General features: G+C 39.1%; 1 protein-coding gene across 5 annotated transcripts in view; it reads right to left on the reverse strand.

Moving 5' to 3' along the window:
* Positions 1–331: 331 nt before the first annotated feature.
* LOC137498537 (uncharacterized) overlaps positions 332–22,871 on the reverse strand; it is a 92,139-nt gene continuing 69,599 nt past the window's right edge. For 2 of the 5 annotated variants that reach the window (XR_011017819.1, XM_068226187.1), the window contains one exon: positions 333–466. Coding sequence is in view for 1 of the 5 variants with exons in the window: in XM_068226187.1 (XP_068082288.1) it covers positions 447–466 (20 nt within the window). In the remaining 4 variants the exon portion in view is untranslated. Of the gene's footprint in view, positions 467–22,871 lie in introns of all 5 variants that reach the window. The other 3 variants (XR_011017821.1, XR_011017818.1, XR_011017820.1) reach the window with 3 other exon arrangements.

A 22,871-nucleotide genomic window follows, 5' to 3' on the forward strand; every position in this document is an offset into this window, starting at 1 on the left:
CATAGTGTATACAGAACATTTCACTGCTGAGCAAAAGATCTCCAGGACTGGCATTAACCGAGAGACGAACGACATACACACTATCCACTCCAATGTCTTAGTGCACGCTACCGGCACCAAAGCGTATTTCCTGCTCAAACTGTTCTGCTTTAAGTGTACCGTCAATTGATTCACAATTGGGATTAAAAACTGAATATGCACTAATTTCTCCTTTTCTTTTAGGACCAGTTCTAGTATTAACCCATAAGATGAAGAATATTGAGATGACAAAGTACACAGCACCAAATTCCAAGTGTATTGCAATGGCATACAACGTAAGCCAAAGCAAAATATAAAGAACATAGAGTGTGGCAGTCAACCATGACAACTTTAAAGGATTATCTTCCAAAGTATTCTGTCCATTCTCCAATAATGGTAGCCTCTGATATGGTAAGAAAGTTGACCCACTAGCAGCAGCAGTACATTCCTAGAAAAGAAAAGAAAATTAATAATTGAAGTATCTAATAAGGACATAACCTCAAGAGATAGCACATAAAGATACCATATGTCAACAATACATTCCTAAAAAAAAATTTCTCCCATATGAACAAAGTTTAAAAGCAGGAACACATCATCAGTCAGAGTAACCACGTTAACATAAAAGAAAATCAAGACACAGAGAACTCTTAACCCAAAATGTGATTACTTGAGCATAAGAGATGGTCCTTTCAGAGAATTTCTTGTCTGAAGATCCTATCCAGTAAGCACTCTCTTGTAACTTTTCTGATAAACAGATACAGTACATAATATACAACCAATTTGAAGGTAATTTATTTCAAATCAAAGAAATTAAAAACACACATTAGAGGAGTACAACGCCTTACAATCTTGATGCAAACTGAATTACAGGTTTTATTATCTCTAAGAACACATTGCAATCCATTATACTACTGCTTATTAAACTGGATGAGTAACAGTAGTAACTCACTTCGCAAATATCATCAGTTACCAATACCAATTGACGAAATACAAAACAATCAGTGGATTCTATTCACAATGCTTTGATTATTGGGATGATACTTATCTAAAGGGGTGCAAAATCCAGGTTACTGGCCCCTCATAATGGTACTAATTACTGGTAAAGCAGAACCACGGAGTTCCTCCTATAGTGGTACTAATCACAGGTAACGTAGGCTCATGGTGTTTCTTGCATGGTGGTACTAATCGCAGATAATGTAGACCCACTGTATGTCACACATAATGGCACCATTCACAGGTAATGCAAATCTATGGCATTTCGCACATAAGGGTCCTACTCACAAGCAACGCAGACCCACGATGTTCCTCAAATAGTGGGACTAATCAAGGGCGCCAGCATTCCCATGGAGTTCCTCACTTAGTGGAATTAATCACAGGCACGTATAACCATGGTGCTGCTGACACTGTCACTAATCATAGGCAATGTATACCCACAGTGTAGCACACATTATGGTAACACACACAGGCAACACAAACCCATGGTGTTCCTCACATAATGGTATTACTCTCAGGCAACGCAGACCCATGGTTTTCTTCACAATGGTACTTATAACAGGCGCCAGTCAAACCCGTATTTTTCCCCCCAATGTGGTGCCAACAACAGGCAAAGTAAACCCATGGTGTTCCTTATAAAGTGGTACTACTCATAGGTAACATAGACCCATTCTGAACACAGTGGAACAGGCCAGTGGAATGCACATGATGACACTTATCACAAACAACGCCCAGACTCATAGTGTTTCTCACATAATGGTACTACTCCTATGTAACGTAGACCCATGGTTTTCCTCACAAGGCGATACTAGTCACAATTAACGTCGACCCATGGTGTTCCGCACATAATGGTACTAATCACAAGTAATCACATGGTTCTAATATTATCCCTTGGTCGCCCCTTTTAATCGCCTCGTAGACAGGCAGGTGATACCGTGGATGTATTCTTCGTCTGCGTCCCCCACCCACAGGGTGTTCTATAGAAGGAAGAAAGTAAAATTATATGGAATGACAGACAAGATGAAACTGGATATCGTCATTTAAGAATGATGACCTCGTATCTGCAATTTTTTTACACAGATACCTCGTAAGGGCAAAATGAACATGTTTACAGGTCAGAAGTATTAGACATGAAAGTAGTAAGAATGACTAGTAGTAAGACCTTGTCAAAACAATGGCAAGATGGCACTCGAAACAAGATAAAGGCTAAGTTAGGAGTAAGTTCAATAGAGGAAGCTGTACGCATCAGCTGGCTTCAGTATAGGGTCATGTGAGATGAAAAGGAGAGGACAAGTTACCCAGGAGAATAATGAAGGAGGCTAAGGCAACAATGGTTAGACTCTTTTTTTTTTTTTTAATTTCTTTTATGAGGAAGTGGAAAGGATGGTAAATAAAGACCACTGTCGTAAAGCATCAGGAACAGATGAAATTAGACCTGAAATGGTTAAATACAGCAGGCAGGCAGGCAGGACTGAAATGCTTTTATAGAGTAACAGGATTAGCATGGAATTTAACAAGGTACCTTCTGATTAGATGAAAACAGTAATTGCAACTATTTATACAAAGCAAAGATTGTTTTTTTTTCAATCTGCTTATCATCGCACCAACACAGATAGAAGGTCTTATGGCAACGATGGGATAGGAAAGGCCGACCAGTGGGAAGGAAGCAGCCATGGCCCTAATTAAAGTACAACATGACAATGCAACAATTGTCAAGGTATTCACTGGTATTTTGGAAAGGAGGTTGTGATCAATGGCTGAAAAACAGTTTGGATGAAGACCCATGTGGTTTCAGACCACAGAGGCACTTGTAGGGACCAGATGTTCAGTATATGCCAAATAACTGAAAAAATGAGAGGAACAGACCTTTATGTTTATTTTTGAAGATCAAGAGAAGGCATATGACACAATACCGAAGGAGAAGATGTTAGCCGTACTGAGGGATCATGGAATAAAAGGTCGATTATTACAGGCGATCAAAGGTAATTATGTTGACAATTGGGCCACAGTGAGAACTGCTGACAGAACAGGTTCTTGGGTCAAGGTCGTTAGGGGGTTAGACAAGGATGTGATCTTTCACCTCTGTTTTTAACAGTTTATATGAATCATTTATTGAAAGGAATAAAATGGCAGAGAGGTTCAGTAAGGTGGAAATGTAGCAATCCATTTGGCCTCTGCTCATGTCGTGGGTTTAATGGCAGACTGTGTTGAAAGCCTGCAATCTAATACCTTGTGACTTGAAAATAGCTGCAACGAGTAGAGTATGAAAATTTGTATTCCCAATACTAAAATGATGTCAGTATAGAAGAAGTCTTTGAGGACTGAACTCCAGGTAGGGAATAAAAAATCTGGAACATGTGGATCATTTCAAGTACTTACGATGTGTATTCTCCTAGAATGTTAAGAGAAATTGAACCGAGGTGCAGCAAAGCTAATGGAGTGAGCTCGTAGTTGTGATCAACAGTATTCTATAAGAAAGAAGTCAACTCCCGGACAAAACTATCTTTATGTTGGCCTGTTTCAACTTTGCTGTATGGGAGTGGAATCTGCATAGATTTTTTCTATTTATTTTACATGCCCTGGCACAGAAAGGGCTTGAATTGGGAAGAAGTGACTATGGCCTTAATTAAGGCACAGCTCTAGCATTTGCCCAGTGTGAAAATTAGAAATCACAGAAAACCACCTTAAGGGCTGCCAAAAGCAGCAGTTTAAATCATCTCCTGAATGCAAGCTCACAGTTACATGACCCAAAACATGCAGCCAACTCACCCGGGTAGACTCAGGTTACCTACGAGAACAATGGACTTGGCCATGGATGGTAAGAGGAGTAGAGGGAGACCAAGTCAACAATGGATAGATTCTGTTTCAATCACTTAAAGATAAGGGGTATTTACAAATGGAGACTGTGGAAGCATTAAGTTACTTCTCAGAAGCTTGCAGAATGAATGCTGAAAGGCATAGCAGTATGTATGTACGTATGTATCGGTATGTACGTAAACTAGGACTGGGAAGGAAGCAACCAAAGCCTTTATGAAGGTAAATACCTGGGCCCTGTTTCATAAAACTAACTAATAATATCACCTAATAATATTAGAACTCATGAAAATAATTATTAGTTAACCAAATTCTGTTTCATAAAGATTTACACATGACTAATAAAATAACTTCACTAATAATATTAGTTCATTAGTCAGCGGATACAAACGGAGGTTAGAACCGGTCTGTTGCATATGTTCTTGGTTTGGGTTTGTTCCTAGCAGTAGGCTAATGCTCGACTACATTTGACTATTAATCCACATGTTCAAATAGCTCACTTGATATTTTCATTGTTGTGACTTTGATACATATGAAAAAGGATAAAAGAAGTGAAAATAATGTGAGAGAAGAAAATTTCTTTGCAGAAAGTGACTGAGTTAAAGCGTCAACTATTCGCAGCTTTTTGCACACTATAACCCTCCTTGTTCCTTTTACTTTTTAATTTTATGTGATGTAAAAAATCTCTGTTGAGATGGACTAGCAAAATCTTTGTTTACTACCCCTTGTTGGTGGGGGCAGTAGAATAACAGTCACGGTATCCCGTGCCTGTCGTAAGAGGCCACTAAAAGGGGTCCCAGGGCCCTGTTTCATAAAACTAACAATATTACCTAATAATATTAGAACTCGTAAAAATAATTATTAGTTAACCAAATTCTGTTTCATAAAGATTTACACATGACTAATAAAATACCTTCACTCATAATATTAGTTCATTAATCAGCTGATACAAATGGAGGTTAGAATTGGTCTGATGCATATGTTCTCAGTTTGTGTTTGTTCCTAGCAGTAGGCTAGTGCTTGACTACAACTGGCTATTAATCCATAAGCTCACTTGATATTTTTGTTGTTGTGACTTTGATACATATGAGAATGGACAAAAGAGGTGAAAATAATGTGAGAGAAACGAGTTTGTTTGCGGAAGGTGATCAAGTTAAATCGTCAACTATTCGCAGCCTTTTGCACACTATAACCCTCCTCGTTCTTTTTACTTTATTTTTATGTGCTCTTAAAAATCTCTATTGAGATGGACTAGCAAAATCTTGGTTCATTACCAACCACTGTGGAAGAGGGAGGTGGGAAAACACCCACCGTATTCCCTGCCTGTCATAAGAGGCAACTAAAAGGGACCCCAGGGGCTCTCGATTTGGAAGCGCGTATTGACGACCACGGGGGCCTGAGTTGATTCATGACGTTGATTCCTGGTATAGCTTCCAATTACTTGTGCCAGGCTCCCCACTTTCATCTATCCCATCCGACCTCCCTAGCTCATCTCTTGTTCTTTTCAGACCCTGACGGTATTAGGTTGTGAGGCCTAGGGAGACTTTAATTTTCACGTCCTTCATAGCCCTTCTCTTTCTTTGGCCGATACCTTCATTTTTCGAAGTGTCAGATCCCTTCCATTTTTCTATCTGATTAGTGTTATATAGAGGATGGTTATCTAGATGTACTTCCTCTTAAAACAAAAATCACCACCATCACCATCTCGGTTTACTGGTGGTATAGGTCAATATTTTAAAGGATAGCTGGAGTTTCCGAGCAGAACTGCACTAGGGAAACACAATGATACTGTGTACTACTACCAACCCGTGGAGCGTAATGTGAAACTGCTGTTTTGAGGTTATGCTTCAATCCTTGCAGTGGAACACACTATTACCTAACCTATCAAGCAAATATTCAAAAGTTCTGTAATCTAACCTGAATCTCTCACTGTATTCATATGCTTGTTACATACCAGTAACTTACAGGCTGTTCTTGGCCTAACATTTATTGAACAGTGAATACCTACACTAGTTCCTCATCCACATTTGAATCAGAATGGACCTTTTCACAGATCTTCACAATTTAATGCCAAAATATTAAAATACCACTCGCTTTGGTTTCACTAATCACATGGATTACGAGTCAAAATACACTCATGGCAACGATTCCAATAATATGAGTAACTTTTATTAGTCATGTTGTCTATGAAACCATTTACTAATATTATTAGGAATATCTACTAATAATTTTGACTCAAACTAATTACTAATATTATTAGCTAATAACTCTATGAAATATAATACTAATATTATTGGTTTCTTACTGATAATATTAGTGAAAGATGCTTTATGAAACAGGGCCCTGGTGTAAAAATGGGAAACCCATAGAAAAACCCTTCAGGACTGCCAACCCACCATCTCCCGAATGCAAGATAACGGCTACATGACCCAAAGTGTGTACCCAACTGCTTGGTAGACTACCTTTTTAATGGCTTCATGAAAAAAGTGTGGAGCTAAATGATGTCATAATGTTAGTTGCATATATAGGACTGTAGAGCAGCTTAGTTGATTTACAGAGACTTGCAGACCGAACACAGAAAGGCTAACAGTCTATACTGAAGGTACAGGGAGTTTCTAAATTCCCATTACAGACTCAGAGGGCTTGCAGTGGGGACCAAGACGGTCAGATTTATCAGAGGAACTTGTGTCTGGAAACGTATTGTTTTCCCGCTATCCGCAAAAAACCACCACAACACACATTTACAACTCCCGCATTTTCGTCGCTCTGACTCCTGCCGCTTGTCGTCTGGGTCCAATTACAGGTCGGACTCAATGTGACAACCACCGACGTCAGCACAGACATGGTACCTCCGTACCGTACCATGTTCTCGTATACACGATCACCACTCCCTGGTCGTGCAATATCCGCCGCAGCCATAACCCGTGCCAGTAGGTCTTCCTCGGATTCCACAGGGGTAATAATACCAACATAGTTGGTCCGTTATTAGACATCATAAATTTTCCAGTTAACTCATTCCTGGTTGCCAGCGTTTCGCCCCAGTGTGCTTAGTTAGGCTCATCAGTTGGTAAATAGCATACCTACCAAGACACATGGGTAGTGCATACCGTGAAGGCCAATGCGTAAGCTACATGGAGCCACCGGCAGTGCCAATGCACTAGAAGAGACTTTGACTCATTTTCAAAGGTCTCATAAATCAAGTTTTCATGTGACCCCACAGGTAGTAGTCTAGCGGTGTCAAGTCGGGTGAACGTGTAGGCCAAGTAATCGGGCTACCACGACCTATCCACTATTGCCAAAATCCTTGGTGTAGATGAACTACTGTACGTAAAGCTTACTGCTGTGTACTGTAGTATGAACGAAGATCACAAACACAACAGCAGTACAACACGTCTCCGTGCGTATCGCACACACAAGTGAATGGCATGGAATGTCAACAAATCTGTACGGGAATTAGACATTACGTGATCGTTCAATGATGTACGTACTCTAGTCAGTGGCGCATACAATGCACGAGATTTGAACATGTGCTGCGGTGGGCTTTTTACGGGTAGCGGGAAGACTGTGCGTTTCCAGACACAAGTCCTATGCTCAACTTACAGTCCCCGGCCAAATTAATAGACTCAGTACTACTTTTTCACATGTTTTTTCATTAATTACCAAATTTCTTAGAATTACAACTTATTTATTGCAGTTATTAACAGAATGGATGTTTAATGACTATGTACAGACATTCTTTTACCTTTCTTTCACAAAATTTTAGGTGATAATGTACCCGCTCAAAGCCCGAGTCCCAAGCAGCATTTATCTCGGGGGTTTTACAGTTCAAATCTATCGCAACTAATAAATAATTTTAAAAAATTATGAAGTTACGGAATCTCCAATTAAATATCTGGGCACCATCTAATCAGTACTACACGGTTGAATAGGGCACTCAAATTATTAACTTTAAGGCTCATCATTAAAACAAACAAATTACATTAAATCAGATCAAAGGGAATAATGGGAGGCTCCGTCCTAGGAAAGGGGATGGATATTTTAAACGGTCACCAAGCGATTACTATTTTACAAGAACAAGAACCTGGAACAGCTTCCTTGCAAATGCTAAAGGAGCATTTTATTTTAAAATAAATTTGAACACACACAAAATTCGTTGCCCTTATTTTGCCCAAATTTGGCAAATCATTCCTGAAAATTTCACATAATAAAATTTTACACTGTAGACCATCCATTCACTTGGGAAGTTGAACCGTTGATTGCTGATGGTTGAAATACGACCGCCGTGACAACACCATGACCAGTTATGGCTATGGACCAATTACCTGTTGGCCAGGTGGGCACAATCACATGAATCATGTTATCACCTCCACCTTCATTGAGACGAGACCAACCTGGGATAGTACAATACCGTTCCCGTGTTCCTAACCAAGATATGCTATCGTTAACTGAAGGAAACGACAAAGGGATGTTAATAATAATAATAATATAAGAGAATTTATTGGACTCCAACCTATTCAATACATTACAGGGATGTTAACCTAATGGTCCAGATGTAGGGATTTGCCATCACATTAAAAATCACAAACTTAACTTATCATTTACAACAACTTGACATTATTACCTTATTTCGCCAGCTGACCTCCCTAGTATCTGTCAACATCATCATCCGAAATAATAAAAAATTTAATATTCTTCTTCTTCTTCTTATTATTATTATTATTATTATTATTATTATTATTATTATTATTATTATGATTATTATTATTGGAGATCATCATTATCGTAACACTTAATCACCACCGATTTACTATTTCAATTTCATTTTTGAAGGGCGGAAAAAAGTCCATTCGACACTCCATGTCGTACGATGTCGGCATGTAAAAGATCTCTGGTGATACATTTGGTATTTACCTGACAAAATTAATTAAATCTCAGCCACAGACGCCCAAAAGAGATCCGGTTTACTCTGTCTGCCATCTAGCGGACATAGAGTAAAACAGAACATCGAAATTGATGAGCAGACAGCCAGATGGCGTCAAATTGAAATGCCTGCACACGGTAGCTGAGGCCATACGATTATTATTATTATTATTATTATTATTATTATTATTTAATTTCACTTGTTACATGGCAGTTAACTATTATGTTTATTGCATAACCCTTTACAATTCCAGTCTTGTTTGGCACTAAGCAATCAATTAAGACACGATTTACATGGTATATTATTATTAATTTAAAATTTTATATTTTAATTTCCAATCTTTAGAATTTAGTCACACATGTTAAATCCTATACGAACCACCAAGATCCGATTTCACATCGGTCGGGACACAATAACGATATTCGGACCGCAACCTTACTTTATTTTGTACTGTCGTCAATTTATGGGCACACCATGTCCTCCCAAGACAAATCCCATGGCACCTTACGGCTGGGAATCTCCCTCCAGTCCCTGCAAGTGCTAAATTATTCCTTCCTTCTCATTTGAAGTCCATTTATTCCACTGGAACTCTTCAAACCATTTAAATTTTTAATCCTCAGTGCATGGACTCTTCTGCCGCTCATAACACCGGAATCGGCAAATAATATCGAAGTAGGCCTCAGGATTCATCTATTTCTTCATCAACATCAGTACGACTCAATTTTATCTCAAGCTGGATTTTTGTTCCACCCGAGTTCCAAAATAAAAAATGGGCTTAAACCACTCTGGGCCTTCAACATAGCGTGACCATCATACACTAGTGCCTCTATCGCTTCTAAAAAATTATTATGATTATTAGAGAGTCCAAAAACATTAAATCAACAATTAATGTTAAAATCAAATTTTCTGCCCGAATTAAAGTCCTCCACGACACATGTTATCTCCACACTTAAATTACTTCAACTTGCGATCATTCTATAAAACCAGGCCTGTGCCTTTTTCACATAGCATTATTATTAAACACTCATTTAGACATTACCCATGTTCAGTTATCACTCCAATACTTCTACTGATTATTATAATTATTATTATTATTTGCTGTCCACTGACGAAACTTCGCGGCACACACACTCATTGATATTTACAGACAAACAAACGGACTTCAATCCAGTCCTACAACATTTAAATTCACTGGCAACCCTCTACCTCTGGATAATTGCACAACATGCCTTAATATCTATAAAGTTTACGATAACTGACCTAAGTCAGATACACACATTGGAGCACTTCTAAAAATATCTTAATTTATCATTATGTGAAACATGCTCCTATACAATCATAAACACTTCAAGCACTTGAACAAACAAAATCAACCCTAATCTACTCTACTAAATAATAAAAAATATTATGAGTGTTATATATATGATATATATATGTAAATAATTATATCAAACTATTTACATATACATGTAATCAATCGATACAGAAATGAAACTTATAAACAACAAATTATTTACATATTAATTTGTCCCTTCGTCTACTTATATTTGATTTTGACGAGCCGGGAAGCAGCTCATTTAATGATCACGTTACCATAATTAAAGAATATGATCCCCTTCCGTTAACGTTAGCAATCTACAAATTTACATTGATATGGTACTCATCTCAGTCTGTAGTCTGTTAAACTTGGACGAGGAGCACATGGCCCGTCCAGTTTAGCACGTCATCCTGCTGGTCTCCATGTCAACAAGTAGAGGTAATCCTTTAAACTTTTCAATTTGACACATTTTAAATTGTACAAAAACAAATAAAAGTTAACACTTGGAAGATTTTACACTCTGATTTTAACACAGAAATTTTTACAGCCCACTTAATGTAAACATACATTCTTCATTCCTTCCCAGCACTAAGGAATTCATGATACATCAGTATCACCTTCAATGGCCAGGCGCACACTCAAGTTTCAACCCAGCACTTCTGTGAATGTTCGAGTTTCTCGCGGCTTCCGTTCGCTTGGTTGACCAGGTATCAATTTGTAACCGACTGTTCACTGGCGTCTAATTATGCAGAAGGACTGTGACCGTCCTCATGTAATATGCACTGTTCCCTAGATAGAATATATCACTCCTACCCGTAGGTTTATATTTAATTAGTTCCGTAAATGTTTATACATTTCTATGGATCTGTCTGTAGGCAACTACTTGTAACTTTCTCCGGTATTCGAACTCCTGATACTGTTGAATGTTCAAGTCCGTAACGCGTACTAGTTCACGTACTGGATCACTGTGCTAATGAACGTAGTAACTGCTCCAACAACCTTTTCAAAAGTGTCTACGAGCACTGGTGTAGTATCAGCTCAAACCACCTTTTCCAAGTGTCTTCTCCGTCGCCTTGACCTACTATTTAAGTGCATGTCCACCCCCTCTCCGAGTTCACGAGAGGTCACCTTAGAGAGAGCAGTTCCAATATCCCCATTTGACTATATGCAGACCTACCAGTGGCTTGAACTTGGGATCCACTGATGTGATTATTTTATTTTAGCCTCTATGTCAAATCTCAACTCAATTCTATCACTGGTAATTAATATAATTGTAAATTTAGCTCCTGTATTTTGGGAGGACAAATACGCACCATTTGTGGTGTCCCTTGCCTTTAGCCAAACAACGAATAGCATCAATGATTTCTCAGAATGATGACAGTCAATCTTCATTAATTAATAACTTTCAATATTTGGTTAGGTTCTAAATTTCTCCTTATCTCGAATTTATAATCAGTTTCCTTTTAAAATCAGTGAAGTTACATTTGCTAGCGCCTCCTATAATATGAGGTTGGTGTGACTGCTTCTCCGCGGCAAATTTTACTATTGGTCCATAGCTAAGCGAGAGTGTGAACTTTCATATTTTTTTTCTTAAGTGCCAAATGCTCGCTTCAACCCCGGCTGCCACCCCGGTTTTTCCCCGACGTCATTTCCAGGAATCTTGCGCGCCGTAATTTTGTTGTCCTAAATATAACTTCGCCCTCAGGCTGGGGACTTTCCATTGGCTCAGAAATAACCATTCCCTTCTCTTTCCAACTTGGCAATAATTTCTGGAAAAACTAATTTTTCTTGCCATTGTGTTTCCTAATCTCTAGTGAAGAAAAGTCTGTGGTAGGTTTCACAATACCTTCCGAACTGGCCAGTACTTACAATATATAATGTAAGATATTCTACTCAGCGAATATGAAATATATTCCTTAATAAATATATACAATTAGTAACACTTTTCTTCAAATGTACAGAATTTCAATATTGTGCAGGTACACATTTTGCATCTATTAGTGCTTTAATCCTCCTGGGCATGCTTTCAATACAGCTTTGAACAGTCTCTTTTATTAGTGGATTATGTTGCCAAAATACTTTTAGTTTTTCAATGAGTCTGGTTTTAGTTGTGATCGTTTATTTTGCTATTTCTCTTTTGACCACCTCCCATACATTTTCAATTGGATTCATATCTGGAGAATTCCCTGGCCATGACAATAAAGGTACATTTTTCTTCAGGAACTCTTTATCTTTAACTGATTTAGCTGTGTGGCAGGTTGCTCCTGCTCCGTCCTGCATAAAAGTCACATGTTTTCCATCAGGGAACCATTTGCGTATCTGTGGCAGTAGCTGAGTGCACAAAACTTCCTTCAATCTTCATTAATTAATAACTTTTAATATTTGGTTAGGCTTCTAAATTTCTCCTTATCTTGAATTTATAATCAGTTTCCTTTTAAAATCAGTGAAGTTACATTTGCTAGCGCCTCTCCGCTAATTACTGACCACACCATTATCTTATCTGGGTGTTTGACTGTCAGAGAAAGACAGTCTGGATGGTATTTCTCATCTGACCTGAAACGAACAAATGCTGCCTTCTGGGAAAGAACTTTGAAAGTTGAATCATCACTGAAGCATACCTGAAAATAGAGAAAATTGTAAATACTTCACCTAACCTCAAAATCCTCTTCAGCACCCTTTCATAAATATTATATGTTATTACCTACCAATTTCCAGTAGTTTATACCATGATCCTTGTATTCTCTGGCCCATTTCAATCTCTTAGCCATCATACAAAGAGTAAGCCTTGGTTTTTTACATGGCCTATGAGCCATGAAGTCCAATTCCTTCAGTTTCCGCCGTGTTGTTCTTTCTGAAACATGTACCCAGATGCTTCTAGTTCAGTTTTTACGATTTTCACTGTAGAATGTTGGTTTCTTTTGCAAATGTTTGTGAGGCATCGTTCACTACGCTCAGTGAAGAGAGGTTTCCTGCCACAATGACCTTTTTGCTTCACATTAAAGTTTCTTAGCAATGCGTTTCACTGTGGATTGTGAAACACCAACTACGTTACCAATCTCATGCTGGTAATACGTTCCTGTCTCAATGAGGTTATGTCTCCAGACATCGTAACCTAAAAAAAATTATCAAAATGTCGTCATATTACCAACGTTTCTCTGGTTTTTAAAGTTTAATATTCCTAAATCATTACCTCTTGTATAAGGAAGAAAGTAAACAGAGCAGTACAACTTACATCTCAGTTAGTGTGATGACAAAACACTGTGGAAACACTTGTACAGAGTTACCTATTTGGCGCCAAATATTGCCCAGCTGACAACAGTTGCACATCAGCAGCCCAAGAAACACCTGACATAATGCACATTTTAAAGTCATATTACCAACTGTAAATACCTATAGAGTCAAAATTACTCCTCTCTGAGCATATACTAGGCTTCCACGGTGTTTCAAACTGTATAAATGAAAGAAAATGTGATGGAATCTATTAATTTGCCCGGGGACTGCAACCGTCTTGGTCCCCACCGCAAGCCCTTAAAGTTTTCAATGGGAATATAGAAACGCCCTGTATGCATGCATCAAAGGCGGATGCATACATACAGGAACATTTAAAAGTTTATGAAGTTGTTTTTGTTTAATGAAATTAAACCTAACAGCCTAGTGTATATAAGAGAATGTGCGATCACTTCTCCGCGTCCATACACTTGTTACTGTCTGCGACAAGCATCACAATGTCTAGCTGAAATTGTGGTATGGCGGTCCGGTCATTAGCTGATTTAGTTGCTGATGCATGTACCTTGTAGTGAGTGGGAGTTGTTTGTTTATTTTTAACCTTTGTGAATCTGTGAATGTCCATGTGACATTGGATTGATTGAAAATAATGCTTCTGACCTCCACACAGAATGAAACTAAGGCAATCTGAAAGTCATTGCCTATTGTTTATATATTTTGAATGGCTGAATCTATTAATCGCAGCTCACCACTCAAAAAACCTCGAGATTTTTCAGTAATAACGGTGATGAATAAATTTTACCTTTATGACACTCTTCAAAAAAACTAGATTTGGCGAGATACTGTTTATATTGACAACAGTAGGTATGGCACTTACGCAACATAATGATTAGGTATTTTGTGTAGTTTGATATATTGTTGTTAGATGACATTGCATTTTAACGCGTTTCTATATTCTGTTAGTAAATTCTTATTGCTGTGAAGGAGACATGCCTTGTTTTGTAATGGGTTGTACATCAGGTTACCAGAAGAAATAATGAGGCAAGACATTTCTTTGTACCACCCACATGAAAATAAAAACAGCAACATGTTATTGAAGTGGACAATAATATTCCATGGAAGAACAGAAATCTCGCTGCAAAGTTGTGTGTGTGATGACCATGTTCATGGCAAGTACCGTACATTATTAAAGCTGATAAATTTGTGATTAATGTCAAAGGGACTGAACTTAGGCGACTGAGATGACTGTCATGGGCCATAAGAATGAGGAACAGGAAACACTAATGCCTAGATTCTGGTGAGGATGAGTACCGAGAATGAATCCACGATAATAGTGTGTAGGCCTATACAATCATCTTCTCTACGCAGAGGGAGTAGAAGTGAGACTGGAGCAAAAGTTTGTGCTGTGTGTTAACATCGCGCATATATTCGTCAACACTTTTGCTGGGTTTGATCTTACAAGGTAATTTAAACTTAAAGCCACCTGTTAAGCCCATTAAAACTCTAGGTCATCATTTTGGAAATAAAGTTTTCAACTATGTAAGAACTGCTTCCACTTGTCAGCCCATTCCTGCTCGTTGTGGAAATAATAGCATGAATGCAATTTTGCGTTTATTATATTACAATATGATTTACGTCACAGTGACACTAATAAGTTTTATGGTGACCGTGAGATAGGAAAAGCCAAGCAGGAAGGAAGTCACCATGGCCTTAATTAAGGTAAATCCTGATGTGAACATAGAAAATCACAGGAAATAATTTTCAGGGCTGCCAACAGTGTGGTTTGAACCCACAATCTCCCGAATGCAAGTTTAGAGCTACGTGACACAAACCACTTAGCCACTCACTCCGTACGCTGTTACTTTAATTTTCCTCTGTGTCTAGAGCTGAATTAAACAACTTGGAATGTGTTTATGTGCATATAGACAATACTGCCAAAAGTTCTGTCAGTAAAATCTAAACGCAATGTACTATGGTAATTGTGAAAGAAGACGCGTGGCAAATGTCCAAAAGGTCACCTTCACGACTCCGCCAGTAACCAGCTTGCAGTGTGCCAACAGCAAGCAGTAGTGAAAAATGTAGTGGAGATTGCATGAGAATCATATCACTGCATTGGCGTTATTTCGTTGCGGAAAGCAAGCTAAGGGATTTTTTTTCTATGCTGAAACCTCTCAGTATGAATGAATGATTTGTGTTTTGGACAATAGCATGGTTTAAACAAACTGGTGCAACTGTTGATCGCGTCAGATCAGGCCAACCTAGGTGGGTGTGCAGAAAAGAAGTTGTGAATGCTGTTCGTGCAAGGATACGATGCAATCCTCTGCGTAAACAAACAATTTTGTCTCGTGAAATGAATATATCGCCACGAACTATGTCACGTACTTTGAAGGATGATTTACGTGTTGGTGCATATGAGATATTCACATGGCATTTACTAAATGAAAAATTAAAGAAGATACGGCGTGTTCGACCCCAGGCTTTGTTAACGAGATATGGGGAGAGCCAGTATCACAACATCCTATTCACAGGTGAAAAAATATTTTCTGTGAAAGAGCCGTTTAACAAGTAAAACGATCGTGTGTACGCACGGTCCTCCAAGGAAGCAAGAGAGGAAGTTCCATGTGCACAGCGCGGACATCACCATGCTTCTGTCATGGCATGGTGGGCAGATCTGGCGGGGAGCTTCGGGAGGGGGCATTTTTGTGAAGGTGATGATGATGCTTGTTGTTTAACGGGGCCTAACATCGAGGTCATTGGCCCCTAATGGTACGAATTGAAATAACAAAAATTCAGATTCATCCACTGACCAAAATGAAATAAAAAATGTCATGAAGAATGAATGGATGGACATGAACCCTACAAAAAAAAAAAAAAAACAAACAAACAAACAAAAACAGTGGATCAGACACAAAAAAAGATCGTGAATAATAGTATTACTGACCAAGGGACCACTTATAAAGCACAATGATGCTTGATGTCAATAGGGGTGCAAAATCCACGACTAAGGCCCCACAGAATGGTACATGTCGCGAGTAAAGTAGAACCATGGTATTTGTCATTTTGGGGTACTAATCAAAAGTAGCGAAGACTCACTGTGTTCCACACAAGATGGTACTACTCACAAGTATTGTACTTCGTACAGGTAAGAAGATGTACAATATTATAGGGAAGGATCCACCTTTCAATACTCCGTAGTAAAAAGTAGTTACAACCTGTTTATTGGGACCGGTTTCAACACATTTCAAGTGTCATCATCAGCCAATTAGCGAAGATCTTAAAACAACTAATATATTGAACACAGGCAAAATATTAACATTGTATCATATTGTATTGAAAGGTGGATCCTTCCCTATAATATTGTACATCTTCTTATTTCTCTATTCAATACGGAACAATCATGAAGTTTTTAACTTTAAATCGTACAGGTAACGCAGACCTATGGTGTTTCGCACACAATGGCGCCACCTACAGCCAACGCAAACCGATGAGTTTCCTCACCCAGGTGTACTAGTCACGGGTGCCGGTCCCAAGGGCCCCGTGGTGTTCCTCACATAGTGAGTACTAATCACAGGCAACGCAGACCCACGGTGTCGCTCATATAGTGGTACAACTCGCAGGCTACGCCCAGACCCGTGGTGTTGCCCACATGGGTACAACGCACGGGTACTGGAATCCACCAGGCCAGGCTTTTTACTGCAACTAATCACAAACCTCTTTTGTACCAAGTTAGTGATACTACTCGCAAGTACATGCAACCCATGGTGTTCCCCGCATGATGGTACGAATCAAGAGTAGTTTCATGGTTCTAATTCAATCATCCCTTGGTCGCCCCTTGTAGTCGCCTCTTACGACAGGCAGGGGATACCGCGGGTGTATTCTATGTGTGCGTACCCCACCCGCAGGGGGTAGTGTGCTTGGTCCGCGAGAGGTATTTTATTTCCCTCAAGTCCGCCGGCAAGCCGGTTAGGACCCCCCTATCCGTCACCTGGGACGCGCCACGTGGGAGTATCACCTCTCCCCCTGCTACACCTGCGCAGCAGGTTCGTGGTTTTTGTGAAGGTGGAGTAAAGACTTCTGCAGCTGTCTACCAGACAATGTTGGAAAAATTGATACCACGTATAAATTCGAAGCTGTTTGAAGGGAAATCGTGGATTTTTCAGCAGGAGAGCGCCCCTGCACACAAAAGCAAAAATGACGCAGCAGTGGTTGGCAACCGATGTCACATGGTTCATCGCAGCTGCTGACTGACCTAGTGGAAGTTTGGACCTCAGTCCATTGGATTATTCTCTGTGGCAGAAGCTCAAGGTGACAGCATGTCCAAAATGGCAATGCAATATTGAGATGTTAGAAAAAAAATCAATTACGTTAGCTGTCAAAAAGATTCCACTGGACACGATTCGTGCAGCTATTGAGTGGCTTCAATGTCTTCACCACTGTGTTGCTGCACAAGGCGATCATTTTGAATAAGAGTATGTACATTCTGTAACAGTTTTGTGGGTTTTTTTTTTTTTCAGAATATATGTATATTAATGTGTTTGCATAGTTTTATTTAGTAGTTATATGCATTGAAACTACTGACAGAACTTACGGCAATACTATGTATTATTACGCTGGTAAGGAAATCATCTAGGCTGCACATAAGAAAAGCAATTTTTTTTTGCTAGTTGTTTTACGTCGCACCGACACAGATAGGTCTTACGGTGACGATGGGGCAGGAAAGGGCTAGGAGTAGGAAGGAAGCGGCCGTGGCCTTAATTAAGGTACAGCCCCAGCATTTGCCTGGTGTGAAAATGGGAAACCACGGAAAACCATAGAAAAGCAATTGCTTGCAAAAATAACCTCCTTTAGTAGTATTCTTACACAGCAGAGCACAATACTATGATTGGCCAAAACAGCTGAAGTGAACACATCTTCTCTTCTATACCCTATGTTAACAGTTTTATGTCTGCCATAAATACATCTGTTACCAAAATTCAGTAGGGATGAGCACACAACCCTTGAATTTTAAGTAATGGACTTGTCCTAGTGGCTGGTGGACTGGCAACAATAGGCAATAACAGGCTGTGTGTAGGCAAGTGCCGTTTACCTCAGCAACAGTATGAGTACAGGAGCTTCACACAAAGTTATGCGGAACTTGCAGACTGCGGAGCATTAACACTCGTAGTAAATGTTTCAAAAGTACTTTTGCTTCACAAGTTATACTTAAAATACTAGTTGAAAATTTACTATTTTCTATGTAAAGAGTAACAAATGCAAACTTTTTATAGTGTTTCAATTTTTTCATTTTTTTTAAAAGCCAAAACATGATGATTATGATGCTTGTTGTTTAAAGGGGCCTAACATCTGAGGTCATCGGCCCCTCCCCCAAACAAACGTAGCAGAAGATAAAACACATCAAAATTCTGGAAATACGGCTTCTTCTAATGGTGTTGACATGATTACTATTGAGAAAGGTTCTGCTAATGATGAAATAATGATAAGTCGTCCTAGTACTTCAGTGGAAATAGCTAACATTTTCACCATCACATCTCAAATGATGTTAAGATTGTTGCAGGAAAACAGGTATGTGAAGTTTAACTGGGCTATATTTACTAATAAATAACTTTCCAATTAGCATGGTTAGTCAGTAAGTAATGAGCAAAAACTTACTACAAAATTAATAAAGTTACTCAAGTATCATTTTTAAAGACCTTTGTGTTAATTTATTATTATTATTATTATTATTATTATTATTATTATTATTGTTTGAGTCATCAGTCCATAGACTGGTTTGATGCAGCTCTCCATGCCACCCTATCCTGTGCTAACCTTTTCATTTCTACGTAACTATTGCATCCTATATCTGCTCTAATCTGCTTGTCATATTCATACCTTGGTCTACCCCTACCGTTCTTACCACCTACACTTCCTTCAAAAACCAACTGAACAAGTCCTGGGTGTCTTAAGATGTGTCCTATCATTCTATCTCTTCTTCTCATCAAATTTAGCCAAATCGATCTTCTCTCACCAATTCGATTCAGTATCTCTTCATTCGTGATTCGATCTATCCATCTCACCTTCAGCATTCTACTGTAACACCACATTTCAAAAGCTTCTATTCTCTTTCTTTCTGATCTAGTTATCGTCCATGTTTCACTTCCATACAATGCCACACTCCACACGAAAGTCTTCAAAAATATCTTTCTAATTCCTATATCAATGTTTGAAGTGAGCAAACTTCTTTTCTTAAGAAAGCTCTTCCTTGCTTGTGCTAGTCTGCATTTTATGTCCTTACTTCTGCCATCGTTAGTTATTTTACTACCCAAGTAACAATATTCATTTACTTCCTTTACGACTTCATTTCCTAATCTAATATTTCCTGCATCACCTGCCTTCGTTCGACTGCACTCCATTACTTTTGTTTTGGACTTATTTATTATCATCTTGTACTCCTTACCCAAGACTTCGTCCATACCATTCAGCAACTTCGAGATCTTCTGCAGTCTCAGATAAAATAACAATATCATCGGCAAATCTCAAGGTTTTGATTTCCTCTCCTTGGATTGTGATTCCCTTTCCAAATTTCTCTTTGATTTCCTTTACTGCCTGTTCTATGTAAACAATGAAAAGGAGAGGGGACAAACTGCAGCCTTGCTTCACTCCTTTCTGGACTGCTGCTTCTTTTTCAAAGCCCTCGATTCTTATCACTGCAGACTGATTTTTATACAGATTGTAGATAATTCTTCGTTCTCGGTATCTGATCCCTATCGTCTTCAGAATCATAAATAGCTTGGTCCAATCAACATTATCGAATGCCTTTTCTAGATCTATGAATGCCATGTACGTGGGCTTGTCTTTCTTGATTCGATCCTCTGAGATCAGACTTAAAGTCAGGATTGCTTCACGTGTTCCTACATTTCCTCTGAAGCCAAATTGATCTTCTCCCAACTCAGCTTCAACTTGTTTTTCCATTCTTCTGTAAATAATACATGTTAAAATTTTGCAGGCATGAGATACTAAACTAATGGTGCGGTAGTTTTCACACCTGTCAGCACCGGCTTTCTTGGGAATAGGTATAACAACATTCTTCCGAAAATCGGATGGGACTTCTCCTATCTCATACATCTTGCACACTAAATGAAATAACCTTGCCATGCTGGTTTCTCCTAAGGCAGTCAGTAATTCAGAGAGAATGTCTTCAATTCCAGCTGCCTTGTTCCTATTGAGGTCACTCTCAGCTACGTCAAACTCTGACCACAAAATTGGGTCTCCCATTTCATCAGCATTAACAGCCTCTTCATGTTCCAGAACCAAATTATTTATATATTTACCTTCATACAACTGTTAGATATGCTCCTGCCATCTTTCTGCTTTGTCTTCTTTCCCTAGAAGTGGCTTTCCATCTGAGCTCTTAATATTCATACACCTAGATTTCCTTTCCCCAAAGGTTTCCTTGATTTTCCTGTATGCAGCATGGTTCGCAGAGGATTATTATTATTATTATTATTATTATTATTATTATTATTATTATTATTAATCCAAAACGAACTGCACACATGAAAACAGAAGAATACATAGTTGACAGTGGTGGCTTTTATGACTTTGCATGCTAAGTACACCTTCCACATTAACATATATATAATGGGAACTCGCTAAATTCTTTGAAGAATTATCCTTCATATTATTTATGACCTCCCCTGCGAACCATGTAACCTTGCCGCGGTGGGGAGGCTTGCGTGTCCCAATGAAGCAGATAGATGAGCCCCAGGTGCAACCATATCGGATGGGTATCTATTGAGAGACCAGACTAAGGAATGGTTCATCGAAAGGGGGGTAGCAGCCTTTCGGAAGTTGCAAGGGCAGCAGTCTAGATGGCCTTGTAATAATACTCAACATGGCTTAGCTGCGTTGATACTGCTACACGGCTCAAAGCAACGGGAAACTACAGCCGTAATCAACTCCCGAGGACATGCAGCTCTCTCTGTATGAATGATGTACTGATGATGGCTTCCTCCCGGGTAAAATATTCCGGAGGAAAACTAGTCCCCCATTCGGATCTCCGGGTGAGGACTACACGAGAGGGGGCGATCATCAGGAAGATGGATACTGACATTCTGCGAGTCGGAGCATGGAATATTAGAAGTTTGAATCTTTGTGGTAGATTAGAGAATCTGAAAAGGGAGATGGATAGACTAAAGTTAGATGTAGTTGGTATAAGTGAAGTACGTTGGCAGGAAGAACAGGATTTTTGGTCAGGCGACTACCGAATTATCAACACAAAATCAAACAGGGGAAATGCAGGAGTTGGTTTAATAATGAATAAGAAAGTAAGGCAGCGGGTAAGCTACTACGACCATAGTGAAAGAATTATTGTCGTCAAGATAGACACCAAACCAATGCCCACCACAATAGTGCAGGTCTATATGCCTACTAGCCCAGCGGATGATGAGGAACTCAAAAGAATATATGAAGAGAGAGAAGATTTAATACAATATGTAACAGTTGACGAGAATCTAATTGTGATGGGAGACTGGAATGCAGTGATAGGCCAAGGAAGAGAAGGTAATACCATAGAAAAATTCGAATTGGACAAAGGAACAAAAGATGAAGTTGGCTGGTTGAATTCTACACTGATCATAATTTAGTTCTTGCCAATACTTGGTTCAAACACCACAAACGACGGCTGTATACGTGGACGAGACCTGGACACACTGGAAGATATCAAATAGACTTCATTATGATTAGGCAGAGATTCAGAAACCAGGTGTTGGATCGCAAAACTTTCCCCAGGAGCAGACGTGAACTCGATCCACAACTTGTTGGTCATGAAATGCCATCCGAAGCTGAAGAAAATCAAAGGAAAGAATGCAGAAAGGTGGGATCTAGACAAGTTGAAAGAAAAGAGTGCGAGGGACTGTTTCAAGGAACATGTTGCATAAGGAGTAAATAAGTTGAAAGAAAAGAGTGCGAGGGATTGTTTCAAGGAACATGTTGCACAAGGACTAAATAAAAAGGCTGAAGGAAACACAATAGAGGAAGAGTGGATAGTCATGAAAAATGAAGTCAGTAGGGCTGCTGAAGAAATGTTAGGAAGAGAAAAAAGATCAACTAAGAATCGGTGGATAACTCAGGAGATACTAGACCTGATTGATGAACGACGAAAATACAAGAATGCTAGAAATGAAGAGGGCAGAAAAGAATACAGGCGATTAAAGAATGAAGTGGATAGAAAGTGCAAGGTAGCTAAGGAAGAATGGCTGAAGGAGAAGTGCAAGGATGTCGAAGGTTGTATGGTTCTAGGAAAGGTAGATGCTGCATACAGGAAAATCAAGGAAACATTTGGAGAAAGGAAATCTAGGTGTATGAATATTAAGAGCTCAGATGGAAAGCCACTTCTAGGGAAAGAAGACAAAGCAGAAAGATGGCAGAAACATATCCAACAGTTGTATCAAGGTAAAGATGTAGATAATTTGATTCTGGAACAAGAAGAGGCTGTTGATGCTGATGAAATGGGAGACCCAATTTTGAGGTCAGAGTTTGACAGAGCTCTGAGCGACCTAAATGGGAACAAAGCACTTGGAATTGATGACGTTCCCTCTGAAT

The sequence above is a fragment of the Anabrus simplex genome, chromosome 2 (genome assembly GCF_040414725.1).
Source record: "Anabrus simplex isolate iqAnaSimp1 chromosome 2, ASM4041472v1, whole genome shotgun sequence".
In the NCBI taxonomy this organism is placed as follows: domain Eukaryota; kingdom Metazoa; phylum Arthropoda; class Insecta; order Orthoptera; family Tettigoniidae; genus Anabrus; species Anabrus simplex.